At 53.2% G+C, this 13,164-nt stretch overlaps 5 protein-coding genes across 5 annotated transcripts; 1 reads left to right on the top strand and 4 right to left on the bottom strand.

Moving 5' to 3' along the window:
• Positions 1 to 303: 303 nt before the first annotated feature.
• On the bottom strand, positions 304 to 906 carry cesA_0 (Multidomain esterase; the record flags this gene model as incomplete). The annotated part of the gene is made up of 1 exon (XM_014688114.1): positions 304 to 906. One exon carries the CDS (start codon positions 904 to 906, stop codon positions 304 to 306), a length of 603 nt encoding a protein of 200 aa, XP_014543600.1.
• A 673-nt stretch (positions 907 to 1,579) lies between these two features.
• On the bottom strand, positions 1,580 to 2,162 carry SNX3 (Sorting nexin-3; the record flags this gene model as incomplete). Its single annotated transcript, XM_014688113.1, has 3 exons — positions 1,580 to 1,608; positions 1,669 to 1,990; positions 2,085 to 2,162. 3 exons carry the CDS (start codon positions 2,160 to 2,162, stop codon positions 1,580 to 1,582), a joined length of 429 nt encoding a protein of 142 aa, XP_014543599.1.
• An 874-nt stretch (positions 2,163 to 3,036) lies between these two features.
• Positions 3,037 to 4,700, bottom strand: sap114 (Pre-mRNA-splicing factor sap114; the record flags this gene model as incomplete). The annotated part of the gene is made up of 2 exons (XM_014688112.1): positions 3,037 to 3,341; positions 3,404 to 4,700. 2 exons carry the CDS (start codon positions 4,698 to 4,700, stop codon positions 3,037 to 3,039), a joined length of 1,602 nt encoding a protein of 533 aa, XP_014543598.1.
• Positions 4,701 to 6,328: 1,628 nt separating this feature from the next.
• PMT1 (Dolichyl-phosphate-mannose--protein mannosyltransferase 1) lies at positions 6,329 to 9,356 on the top strand (the record flags this gene model as incomplete). The annotated part of the gene is made up of 4 exons (XM_014688111.1): positions 6,329 to 6,564; positions 6,642 to 6,931; positions 7,011 to 8,764; positions 8,832 to 9,356. The coding sequence occupies 4 exons, from the start codon at positions 6,329 to 6,331 to the stop codon at positions 9,354 to 9,356; spliced, it is 2,805 nt and encodes a 934-aa protein (XP_014543597.1).
• Positions 9,357 to 10,525: 1,169 nt separating this feature from the next.
• sec2 (Rab guanine nucleotide exchange factor sec2) lies at positions 10,526 to 12,580 on the bottom strand (the record flags this gene model as incomplete). The annotated part of the gene is made up of 1 exon (XM_014688110.1): positions 10,526 to 12,580. The coding sequence occupies one exon, from the start codon at positions 12,578 to 12,580 to the stop codon at positions 10,526 to 10,528; it is 2,055 nt and encodes a 684-aa protein (XP_014543596.1).
• Positions 12,581 to 13,164: the final 584 nt, after the last annotated feature.

Raw genomic sequence — 13,164 nt, 5'->3', positions numbered from 1 at the left:
TCAGAATTCCGGACCTGGGGAGCCGGTTTCCACCAGTGGCTGGAGCGGCAGTCTAGACCATCAGTTCGCTATGCAGCCTTGCCACATGAATCATTAATTGATATCTTATTCGCCATAAATTCCAACGCAATACTCGCACCATTTCGTGCCCTGTCCGTGTCCGGTTTGTCTTACCCACCAGACCATCAAGGCGTCTCCTGTACGGAGTACAACTGCGACTTATACATATCAAACCGCTACCCTACAGCTCCGATAGCGGACAAGACAATTCTACAAAACTAAACAACAATCCCACAAGCACTTCTACAACAAGAAGCCTTTCAATTCAGCCTCCTTAATACCATCATACCAAATCCTCGCCATCTCCGCGTATCCCTCATCATTGGGATGCGTCCCGTCTGCCAAATGCTCCAAACCCAACGCCTCAACATGCATATCCACCATCACCAACTTCCTCCCCGCCGCAACCAATTCCTCTGAAATCCCCCAAATCTGTTCATTCACACGCGACACCGCCTCCTCCGCCTTCTCGTCCGCACTCCTAACCAAGGTAGACAAAACAATCGTAGTCCGCGGCGACGCCGCCCACAGCCCCTCCAGCAAGTGTCGTACCCGCCGGCCCGCCGTGTCAATTTCGTACTGCTGGCGGCAGTCGTTGCTCCCGGCGTTGAACGTAATCACGTCCGGTGAGAACCCGGATACGGACTGCACAACCTTGGCCTGGAGCTGGTCGATTCGGAACCCGCGCCACCCCTCGTGGCGGTTTTGAGCCATGGTGCCCGCCCGTCGAGAGCCCAGCATCTCGACAGCGTGACCGTCTGCGGCGAGGAGCTTGCACAGCGGCATTCTGTAGCCGTTGCCGTCGGAGGATTTGCTGCCGTAGGTGATGGAGCCGCCGAGGGGCATGAGTCTGATGCGTCGTCGCGATCCAAGCCCGGGGCTTTGTGTCGCAGACGCAGTCCATGTTCTGCTGCCGCGCGGCCGATGTAGACCGCAGTCTGTCAGGGGCCGTCTTGGAAATATCCGCAGCAGCGTACTGCTCGCCGAGTGCATTGACGAACAGGTGCCACTCATCACGGGGCTCGGCGAGTGGTCACCGAGGGGTTTGTACAAAGTTGGGATGAGTGACATCAGATGCATGTCGCCATGGGCTTTGTCGTCCGTAGGGCGGGGATGACTCAGCCTGGGGTCTGGTTCCGATGACTGGAAATAGCAGCGGGCACCGGCATGGAGCCGGTTTCCTATGTAAATAATCAATTGACGATAGTATCGGGACAGATTTGAAATACACGGCGCAAGCTATGCCGTACCAAACACACGGGTACCTGTAGCCAATCGAGACAAGGAAAAACGCAGTGCTGCAAAGTAGGAATTGAGCCGGGAATGACTAGGGAAAGGAATAAAGGCCAAGCCCACCAAAACACCGAATCAATATAGAGATGACAGTCACCGTGGTGAAATTCCAATCTTTTGAACGAAGCAAAGGCAATATGCTTCCATCACCGCCTCTCTTTTCACGCGCGAACCCAAACTTTCATGACGCTACCCCTCCGTTTCTCATCACATCCATCCACGTCCATCACCATGCGTTTCGGTCCCAGTTGGGATCTATTTCGGTTCGGTCAGCTCGTCTTCCAAAAACACCACCGCACAAGGCAAAACGCATACCTTGCACAAACGCAGCCAAAACCTTACTACCAGTCTGCAGCAACGGGTGTCCCACGACAATCTTCAAAAACTTCTCCAGCCCCGCGCGCCGCCCCTCAATCACATCGTCGCTAAATCTATTGGTAAACACTTTTCCAGGCAGAGGGGGGATGGTCACGCGCGCACTCTCCCGCTCCAGTATGTCGCGGAAGTATTCGAAATCCGAGTATCGGCGGCGGACGCTGCTCTGGCGCAGCTTGAAGGCGGGGATGTTGGTGCGGCAGAGGATCTCGTAGTCCGTGTACATGGACCGGCCGATGCCGTGGGTTCTGGGGTTGCGAACCTAGATGCAGCCAAAGGGTTGGGGTTAGTGACCGCCCAGTCTGGCCGTGACGGAGGTGGGAGGGAGCGCCCAGGTGGCCATGGGAAAATTGTACCTCTATCTCCAGGAAGTTCTCGGGCGGGCCGTAAATCTCGTCGAAGCTCTGCTGGCGGGTATCCGGCATGGCCTGCATGATGGGCCGGTGCAGCGAGGAGGGACTCTTGGGCGGCGAGTTGGGAGACGTAGAGGACGTGGGCTTATTATGGTCGGCAGCCCGGCCGGAGTTCTGCTGCCCAGACAGATTGGCGGTTTTTGGAGGACGGCGGAGGGGAGGACTGTGGTGAGGAGCTGACGAAGCTAGCTCGCGCGTGTGCGGTGGCTTCGTCGTTCAGGGTGGAGGGGTTGAGGTCGGGCAGGTTGTGAGGATCGCAGAAATATTTGCGACTCAGTGGTTGGCTAGTCAGGGAGTTTGTTGTGTGATTTGGCGCATGTGCCGCAAATCGTTGGAGCCTTCTTTGTCGATGAGGAGTTGGAGTGCGAGCGCTCAAGTGTTCCCAAGGTGCTCAAGTGGGGTGATGGTGCGTGGAGGGACACTGGAGAAATTCTTGGGCTTGGTGGATGAATCGACATGAATGACATGGCGCTGGGGTCTTACGTCAAATCGACCCGCCTGCACGAGTGAGTGAGTTGACAACCATGAGCCCACCACCGGTCAATACTACCTAAGTACTTAGACCTAGAGGTAGGCATGCGGTCATCTGGTATGGTGTACAATGTAAGTAACGCATTTAAATCAGCGTCCTATAAAGAGGCTATGACCATGGCCAGACCGCAGCCTTCCCGTCTTGATTATATTCCCAAGTAACGCCGCGCCAACAGTGAACACCTCTCCCCATGCCTGGTATAGTTAATGTACAACATCATCCTGCAAACTGAACCGCACTTTCCCGCTGGAATTTTCTCCACACAAATGTAGTCTTGTTTTTGTATGCTTTCCCCCCTCCCGTACCAACAGCGGCCATAGTTATTACACAGTTACTGCAGGCTGCGCACTAGACACCTCGCCTCTACTTCCTGTCGCCTGCAAATTTCTGGTGAATAGCCCGGATTTGCTCTTCGACATTGACAGTTTGTGGATTCATCGCTTGCGGCTTGCTCTCCTGCTGCGCCTCGGCCGGGTTTAATGCTGCCTTCTTCCGCCTCGCCAACTCTTCTTCGGACATGGCCTGACCAGTTGCAGGGTCAAACACATCGTTTCGTTGACTCGCGAGACGCTTGAGGTTTTGGGCAATTTCAGAACCTGTAATAGTCGCCGAGTACCGTGACTCTGCTGCCGCTTTTTGCTCTTTCCATCTGGGATCCAGAAGTTCAACTATACGTATGTTAGTCTCGCGGGAGTATAAAACCAAATAGACTTGCATGAAAAGTACGTACTCCGCATATGAGCTTCGAGCTCATTGATAGGAATCTGCTGTTTGCAATTGGGGCAGAGGGCAGTCTGGCCAGCTTGCTTGCCTCGTTGCGCCGCCCGAGGCACATAGTTCTCTCGGATTTTCATTGGCGGCGCACCGCCTCTCGCTTCCGATTGTGCTTGTTGGATGCGGGCTTGGGCGTCAGCTCGTTCCTGGATGCGACGAGCTTCCTCTTCCTCCTGAGAAGATCTCTGTGGCTGGTAGCCGTTGGGGGGTGCTTGCACGGCAGGCATCTGGCCCGGTTGAGGATAAGTTTGTGCGGGTTGCTGTGCACCATAACTTGGCTGAGGGGGAACGGGTGAAGGTGCATATGGTATAACAGCAGGGCCGCTCCCAACACTGAATTCTTCACCAGGCATGGCTTCTTCAATACGTAGCATGCTTAGTGAGGCCTTGTTTCTGTCTTCGAGAGAGGCATACTGGAGCTCGGACAGGTTGGTCGGAGGTGGTAGGTTTGCCGTCTCGTCCGCTTCGGTAAAGGTGATAGTCTCAACCACGACAAAGTCGCCCCAGTCGATGCGCGAAAATTCTTCCTTTTTCTTTTCCTCTTCCTCCTCCTTCTTCTGACGTTCCAATTCCTGAAATTTGGCGTAATCAGCTCGTTGCCTAGCCCGAGTCAACACACAATACTTGTCTTTGACGTTGCGCTCCAGCTCGGCGGTTTTCTCTTCCTGAAGCTTGCCGCCCTCGCCGTCAAGCCCGGCAGCTCGTATGAGTGTGGTGTACTGATCAATGAGGTGCTGGAAGAAATTGTGAAACGTGTGGTTTGGGATAAGAAACTGGAACTGCGGGTTGCCAGTCTCTCGCTGGGCCAGTTGGGTCATGAATTGCCGTCCATTCTTGGCGACGAATAATGCCGTCAGACGAATGACCTCCAAATCCTTCTGGTTAATACGAGGCATGCGCGCAGAGAATTCAAAGTCGGGAGGCTTTGGGGGCCCTTTTGGCTTCTCTGGTTCCGCAGCGGCTTCGCCTGCGCGGCCGGCGGCGACATCCGTCCCTCTCCCAGATTTTACTTCGGCCAGTCGCCATTGATAAAATGCATGGTACGCGTCGTCGGGGTTCAAAAAGCTGAATTTCGGATTTGCTGACTCCTTATCTCGAATGCGATCCTCGAATATGGCGCCGTTTCTTGCGACGTAACCAGCAGTCTTTTCCAGAATATTGCGTATTTCGCGTGGAGGAAGGACAACGCCGGAAGGAGGCTTCAACTCGTCTAGAGCCGCAGACGACTCGCCATTTGTCGTAGCGGCAGCCATGTTGTGCCGTAAATGGTAGGATGATTTGAAATTGTTAGAACTGTCGCGAAGCTCTCGTCCCTGCCAACCACGAAATTTCCCAGGCGTGAGATTCACCCTCGCGGCGTAGCGGATATACATTGATCCGGTCAGCCAACCTAGTCCAGCGCCACAGTGGCTCAGGCTCTTCTGGATAGTTGACCACTGTCGTGTCTGGCCTCTGCTATTCCATGGGGAGCGGCAGGGACAGCTTCTCTTTGAGATGCTCGATCTTGGGATATGCTAGTTTCTATCTGCTAAGCCAGCCACTTTTCGAACATTGTCACTGCGCATTCACCAGGTATAGTCCGATTGATAGCATCTGCACAGCGTTTCCTCCAAGCGCCAATTCAACACGCTGTTTAGAAAGAGAATAGGTTCGTATTCAGGACAGCTCTGCCCACATGCCAAGAGCCTGCTACAGATCTGAGAGACGAGAACGCTTGAGCTCCGGGACTCCCTGGTGGTGCGGCGAGGGAGCGGACGGGCCAACAGCAAGTGGATAAATTTCCGCATTGGAGCACCAGCGGTTTTAGTATCCCCAGGCTGAGGAAGGCCAAGTCCAGCTCAATTGTTATTCGGCAAACTTTCCTGGCTGAGCGGATGCTAGTCCGCCAGGGACAAAATGGACACGCCCGCAGAAATTGGTGAGAAGAAGATTGCCGCTTTGACACTGGGGCTGTGATTGCAGAATAGAATCGAGCATGCTCCAGCACCAATACAAAAATAGAGTATGCCTCCGGTTCCATGCAGTCGCGAACCCATCATGGCAGATTTTGTCTCACTTGTCGATCCCAGCATCGCAAGATGGACGGACTGGGATGAGCTTGACTGTCCGGGAACGGTATTCTTAAAATGCTACGGAGCACATCGCAGGCATGCAACAAACATACATACATGTATATTCATGCATGCCAGGGACAGACAATCAATCGACGGGGAAACACGAGGAAACATTGAACAAACGCGCTGGGGGCACCAGGGTCTTGGCCCTGGAGCACGCTAGCTACCAGTGCAAGGTACGGAGTACTACTACTAGCTCAAGGACCATGGGGTTTCGGCGACATGATTGAAGAAAAAAGAGACGGCATGCAGGGGGTCAGCTCAACCTGAGGGTGGCTGGATCTGGACATGGACGTGAATTCTAAAGTTGGCGGCGCAAGGCGGCACAGATGCTAATGCATTGCGCAGTACGTACCGAGGACGTGGTCGATGAGGCCACATGTCTGGTGCGTTCGTGCTGAGTTGGAGCTTCACCACTTGCGCACCCTGTTCCGGCAAACCGCGCCAAAACCGTCCCAAGAAATCGTCCCCCTTTATTCCACATCTCTCAACCGAGCTCTGTTCTCGTTCCCCTTCCCGACTCCATCCCATCTTCTTCCTTCATCATTTACGGACCGGGGCTGAGTTATTTTTCTTCCTGGCCATTGTTTTACTTGTAGATGCGGCCATTTTAATTTTCATCTCTTTTATTCGACACTCTCGTTAACCGCCCGTTTTGTTTCCCACTTCTGCACTCATCCCACCTTTTATCGAACTGCGATCCCCACGAGTCGCCGTCTTGCGAATTCGCCATCCACGGTCGGTCTCGTAACCGCGCCGACAGAATCATGGCGAGATCGAGTTCGGCTCGGGGCAAGAGCCCGCAGCCGCCGACCGTAACCGCAACCACAACCAAGAGCAAAGCAAAGAGCACTTCGTACAAGTCTGACGGCGTTGAAGACAACGACATCTTCCTTCTTCCCGCCTCCGACTATGTTGTGTCTCTCCTGCTGACCTTGTTGGCGGCCATTGTTCGCGTCTTTCGAATCTATCAGCCTAGTAGCGTCGTTTTTGACGAAGTGCAGTAAGTATCAGCATGCTGTTCAGCTTCGGTTCTCGCATTCACCGTGTGCACCGAGACTTACCACTCCGATTCTCTAGCTTTGGCGGCTTCGCATCGAAATACATCAAGGGCAAATTCTTCATGGACGTACATCCACCACTGGCCAAGATGCTTATTGCATTGACCGGCTGGCTGGCTGGCTTTGATGGCAACTTTGACTTCAAGGAAATTGGCAAAGATTACCTTGAGCCTGGCGTCCCCTACGTGTCTATGCGCTTGTTCCCCGCCATCTGCGGTATCTTGTTGGTTCCGTGCATGTTCTTTACCCTCAAGGCTGTCGGTTGCCGTACCATGACCGCTGCAATGGGTGCTTCTCTCATCATCTTTGGTATGGATTTCACCGACCCTGGCACTCTTGACCCCCCGTGCAATGCTGTTCAGGCTGGCATGGCTAATTGAAATACCAGAAAATGGCCTCCTCACCCAAGCTCGATTGATTCTGCTCGACTCCCCGTTGGTCGCCGCGACTGCCTTCACCGCCCTCGCCTTCTCCTGCTTCACGAATCAACATGAACTTGGCCCTGCCAAGGCATTCCAGCCTGCATGGTGGTTCTGGCTTGCCATGACCGGACTTGGTTTGGGTATCACCGTCAGCATCAAATGGGTTGGTCTGTTCACCATTGCCTGGGTAGGCGCATTGACTCTGCTACAGCTCTGGGTTCTCCTGGGCGATAACAAGAACGTCACCATGCGCCTTTGGTCCAAGCACTTGATGGCGAGAGCTTTCTGCCTCATCATCATTCCCATCACCTTCTACATGGCCATGTTTGCCATCCACTTCCTTTGCTTGGTCAACCCCGGTGATGGTGACGGTTTCATGAGCTCCGAGTTCCAAGCCACTCTCAACAACAAGGGAATGAATGATGTTGCCGCTGATGTCGCTTTTGGAAGCCGCGTGAGCATCCGTCACGTCAACACTCAAGGCGGCTATCTGCACTCTCACCCGCTCATGTATCCCACTGGTAGCAAGCAACAGCAAATCACCCTGTACCCTCACAAGGATGAAAACAATGTCTGGCTTCTCGAGAACCAGACGCAGCCCCTTGGTGTTGATGGCCAGCCTCTCAACGGCACCCACGTCTGGGACAACCTCCCTGGCGGCCCTGTATTTATTGAAGACGGAGCGGTTCTGAGACTGTACCACACACCCACTTTCCGCCGACTGCACTCTCACGATGTCCGCCCACCTATTACCGAGGCCGACTGGCAGAACGAGGTTTCTGCTTACGGATATGAAGGTTTTGAGGGCGACGCCAATGACTACTTCCGTGTCGAAATCGTCAAGAAGCAGTCCCATGGGGCTGTGGCTAAGGAGCGGCTCAGGACTATTGAAACCAAGTTCCGTCTTGTCCACGTCATGACTGGCTGTGTCCTGTTTTCTCACAAGGTCAAGCTTCCCGACTGGGCCTCTGAGCAACAGGAAGTTACCTGCGCGCGCGGCGGCAGTGTACCCAACAGTCTGTGGTACATTGAACACAACGAGCACCCCCAGCATGACGAAAACACACCCAAAGTCAACTACCGCAACCCAGGCTTCTTTGGCAAGTTTTTGGAGCTCCAGCAGGTAATGTGGACTACTAACGCGGGTCTGACTGAGTCCCATGCCTGGGACTCTCGCCCTGAGTCTTGGCCTATTCTCCAACGAGGTATCAACTTCTGGGGTAAGAACCACACCCAGATTTACCTCATTGGCAATCCTATTATCTGGTGGGCCTCCTCCATCACCATCGTTGTCTGGGTTTTGTTCAAGGGTGTCGCCATTCTGAGATGGCAGCGCAGCTGCAACGACTATGCCAACCCAACCTTTAAGCGATTTGACTACGAGTTGGGTACCTCAATTCTTGGCTGGGCCTTGCATTACTTTCCTTTCTACCTCATGCAGCGTCAGCTCTTCCTCCACCACTACTTCCCTGCATTGTATTTTGCCATCATCGCTCTCAGCCAGCTGTTTGACTTCTTGACTGTTCGATTCCCCGGAGTCAAATCCAAGGACGCGGCTATTGTCAATAAAGCGGCTACCATGCTCTTCCTTGTTCTGTCAATCGCTGTTTTCTCTCTGCTGGCCCCTCTTGCCTACGGCAACAGCTGGACCAAGGACGATTGTAAGCGAGTCAAATTGTTCAACACATGGGATTGGGACTGCAACAACTTTTTTGACCGCGTAAGTTCAGCCCGTCTAACTGCTTCGTGAGGTCTATCTAGCAGTACTGACATATTTTCTCTGTTAGTATGATCAGTACAGTTCTCTTGGTTCAGGAGATCCGAGCTCCTCGGCTTCCGATATTCCCAGTATCCCCAGCTCTCCTGTCCCCGCTAGTGAAGAGGAACAGCACAAATTAGTTGTTGACGACGCTGGAGTCTCGGACAAGCCTGAGCCATCCGCCAAGATTCTCAGCCAAGAAGAGAAAATTGAGTACCGCGACCAAGACGGCAACCTCCTGGATGACGAACAAGTCAAGAAGCTCCAAGGCAAAGTTAAATTCGAGACTAAATACGAGACCCGAACCCGTGTTGTCGACGAGCAGGGCAACGAGCTGCCTGCCCCCGACGGCGGGTGGCCCTCCGACATGGTTGCGGGCGTAGCCCCTCCCCATCCGGATGTCCAGGGCGTCGACCAAGAGACGGTCAAGGGCGAGCACGCCGAAGCTCCCAAGGATGCAGCTGCCAGCCGTGATGGCGAGAAGGAAGCCGAGCGGTCCAAAGCCAAGCCCGCCAGCGAAGGCCAAGAAGCCACTGTCCGTGACGAATTGTAAAATAACAAAAAGAATCTCCCACTCTCTATTTTATTGAACTATTACAAAACAGGCTATGCACCGCCTTGTTTTTAACTTGATGACGCAGTACGAGACACAAATAGCAAACGAATTAGTAGTTTGTTCGCTGAGCGGGAAAATCAGCCGGCTGCTTGAAAAGGGTAAGGGTTTACAAGTAAGCGACATTTAAAAAACAAAAATGGACGGAGGAGGGAAAATAAAGGGGTTTGTCTCGTATGTATCTTGGCTGTAGTCAATGGTTTTTTCTTATTATGAATGCTCTCCCTGATGTGAAGTTGTCACGTGCCGATGCCATTCATCTTGACATATTAATACAATTCAGACCTGACAGTTTAGCCATGTGTGACATAAATGCACGTGTGCTTTTCTTGATGGATATTACGGTGGGTTTAACATCATTTCTGACGTACGCAGAATCCCCTCGGCCTAATTGGCTTCCGCCCCCCACCCAAACTTTAGTCATCAACAACTCTCTGCGATACTTGAGTGTTAGGGCGCGTCTGGCATGACGAGAGTAAAACCAGTAGTATACTCCGTACTTCTAATAGAATAATTTAGCAGGTCTTTGCATACATGGTTTCGACGTGTTCGTATCTTCGGAGCGAAAGTAATTTTACTGCGCAGGCGCCCAGGATGCTGGGTGCGATAATGGCCTGGATATACACGATACAAGGCGCATCGCACACCACGCTGGGCTCAGGCAAGGCCTCGTTTAGGGCGTATACCGCGGCTAGAAATACCAGTCTCTTGACGCACTACGATCCAACAATCAAGCACATTTTTCACAATGCGGCAGTGTTTAGAAACCTCATCAGATCAAGTCAATCGGTAGAATTGACGCTTCACCGGCAAGCCTGTGAATCAAAGCAATAATGCTGTACCCCTGCCCAGACTCCGTCCAATGCATTGTATGCTGCAATTCGTCCACATGTCTGTCCATCCGTGAATAGGTGCACGTCTTTTCATGAAACAAACCCGTCCCCATTCCGTCTAAACGCCTCGTCCGTGTGAAGATCCACCCACGACCCATTAGTAATAATATTATACATGATGTATTAAATAATGACTGCAAAAACTGTGATAGAAATAAAGCGGCTTGTAAATCTGTGCAGAAATCCGCCAAGTGTGTGGTTCATTGTTGTCGTAGTTTATTCTGCGGACTGCCGTTTGGTGCTGGCAGAGTCGCCAGTTTTATGCGAGTCAGCCGACTGGACAGAAATGCGGAATGCACGTCCGCCGTCGGTCTGTTCTGGCGGAGTATGGGGTTCCAGGGTGGCAGTTTTGCCAACTTCCTCATGGCTGCGATTCTCTGGCGTCGAGCACACAACCTGATTTTCGGAGAAGTCCTTTTGGGATGCGCCGTTGGACTCCTCCGACTGACGACTGACCTTGGCGTCCTGGCCCACCTCGTCTTCGGCATGGCTAGGAGCAGCAGGGATAACACCTCCGCCGATGCGTGCCCAAAACATTTGATCTCTTAGTCTCACGCTCTCTTCCCAAGCTGCTTTCTCCTGGTCCTCATCATCTGCTCGCCAATGGCCATCCTTGACCATGCGAAGAAAGCCAAGGTAGTCGCAGGTTGAGCGAACTCGGTTCAAACAATAATTGCACAGTGGATACCTCTGAGCTGTATCCGCCTCGCTAGTCCTGAATCGGTGGTTTCGCAGGTACTGCGAGTCCTTTCTCGACTCTCCACAAAGGGAGCAAGGTTGCATTTGAGGTTGCTTGGCAGTGCCATTACAGGTTGCGCTGGCCGGGATCGGTTCGACAACCAGGGACCCCTCTGCAATGGAGCTTAGCACGTTGCGGCGGGCGAGCCATGATAGACCAGGGGCAATATCGAGTCGCAGAGTCGGCTCAATGTCCTCGGTCAAAGCGCGCTTGTAAAATCGAGTTTCCTTGAGCGGAGGAAGCGGTATGCCGCTGGAGCCAACGCTTGCCGTTGACGCCGGAGTGTTCGGGGACTGCGGAGCGCTCTTATCGGCCGGGGTGGAAGCGCTTAGAGACGTGGTGGAGGCGTTGGAAGGATGGGCACTTGATGTAGAGCCACCAAGGCCTAGCGCAAGAGCATTTAGGCTGCCCAATGATCCCGAGGAGATCCTGCTAGGAGAGTACCTATTGTGGGATAGTCTGGCCAGACTCATGAAATCTTCGAAAGCTGGAAGATCCGTTCGCAAAGCAGGTTGGATAAGATGCGACAGGCTCAAGGGTGAGCAAGGGGCAAAAGATTCAGCCGAAGGAGAGGCGGCATAGGGTCCATATGGAACTGCTCGATCATCGTATTCATGATCAGATCTGCCGCCACCTGGTGATGGCGGTGCTGTGCCGTTAGTCTGTTCCTCGTGCTCCGAAGCCATCGTTTCCATGACGCTTTTTAGCTCAGAGAGTTGTTCCTGCTGGGATTTCAACAGTCCTTCCGAGTCAGCCAGCTGGGCCTTGAGCTGGTCAATCTTGCGTTGCAGGGCATCATGTTGGGCTTGTGCCTCCTCCTTGGCACCAATCACCATCTTGTTCGCCTCCTCGAACAGGGCTGTGGTGAGGTTCTCCAGTTCTTGCTCAATTTTCCTCTTCTCTTTCTCAGTGTCGAGACGCCGGGCGGTTTCTTCTGCTAGCTTGGCTTGCATGCCTTTCTTTTCCAGGGCCAATGCCTTCCTCTCTGCCTCGAGGGTTGATCGACGAACCCAGACATCCCCTCGAATAGTGTCCCGCATAGAAGAATTCTGAGACTCCAATTCTCGTATGCGATCCTTGGCTGTAGATAGCTCGTGACGGGTTGCTGAGAGGGTGTCGTCAAGAACGGTTTGGTAGTTGATGGCGTTGATGAGTTTCGTGCTCAGGGTAGCGACTTCATCGTCGAGGTCGGGATGGTGGTTAGAACTCGGCTCGGATTCATCATTGGCCGGGCTTTTGGAGCGACTCCGCGGATCCGGCAGGGTGCTCATCTCATCGTTAAGGGTCGGTGCGGAATAGGAGGTTGCGAGAGGAATGACGGGCAACTGTGGGGTGGACGGTGATTTGAGAGGTAAACGCGGCTTTTGTGACGTTGGAGAGGGCGGCGTGGATTGAGTTGTGATGGCAACGGACGACAGGGAACGAAAATGGCCAAGGGAGGATCGGCCGGAGGAAGGTCGGGAGGATGCTTGGTGATGTTGCGGCCAGCCAGCAGCGTAGATGAAGCTGAACAAGTGGTTAGCCACGGTCATGGTTTAGGCTCGCGAATAATAGTGTTGACGAATGCAATTGTCCACCAATATGCTATACATTGTCTCATTGCGCAAGACAGAGGAGGGAGCCCAAGTTTGAGGTTGAGACACTGGGCATCAAGAGGGCACCGAGAGCCGAAGCTGGAAGGAACGGTTCAGAGGTCAAGGGTGCCTTGGTCAGGGTACTTACGATTCCATAACCTCCGCAGGGAGGTCAAAAAGACACAGCAGCAGCCGTAAGCGCGAGTGGTGCGGAAATGAAAATGAAGAAAGGAGAGAAGAAATGCCCCAGTATTCGGAGGAGGGTAGTAAGTAGGGGTGGTGTATTTTGGGGTATTTTCTTTTTTCGTCTTTTCCTTGTTGAAAAGAAAAAAGATTACGCCGACAACCACTTAGTCCAAGCAGGCCAAATCTTAAAGAGTAGCTAACGCAGTCGCGCGAAGCAAAACTGCAGCCGCCGAGACGAACGCCGTAATGGGGATGGTGTCGACGAAGCAAGCTTTGGTGGCGGTCGTTTTTCGTCAATCGGTTTGGGCCGACAACGGTGCACTCGGCAGCAAGCGTGCAAGGCAGCGCTGGTAAAG

This window comes from Metarhizium brunneum, chromosome 5 (assembly GCF_013426205.1).
Source record: "Metarhizium brunneum chromosome 5, complete sequence".
NCBI lineage: Eukaryota > Fungi > Ascomycota > Sordariomycetes > Hypocreales > Clavicipitaceae > Metarhizium > Metarhizium brunneum.
Note: the sequence above shows the minus strand (reverse complement) of the source record. Positions and strands in the feature narration are given on the sequence as shown.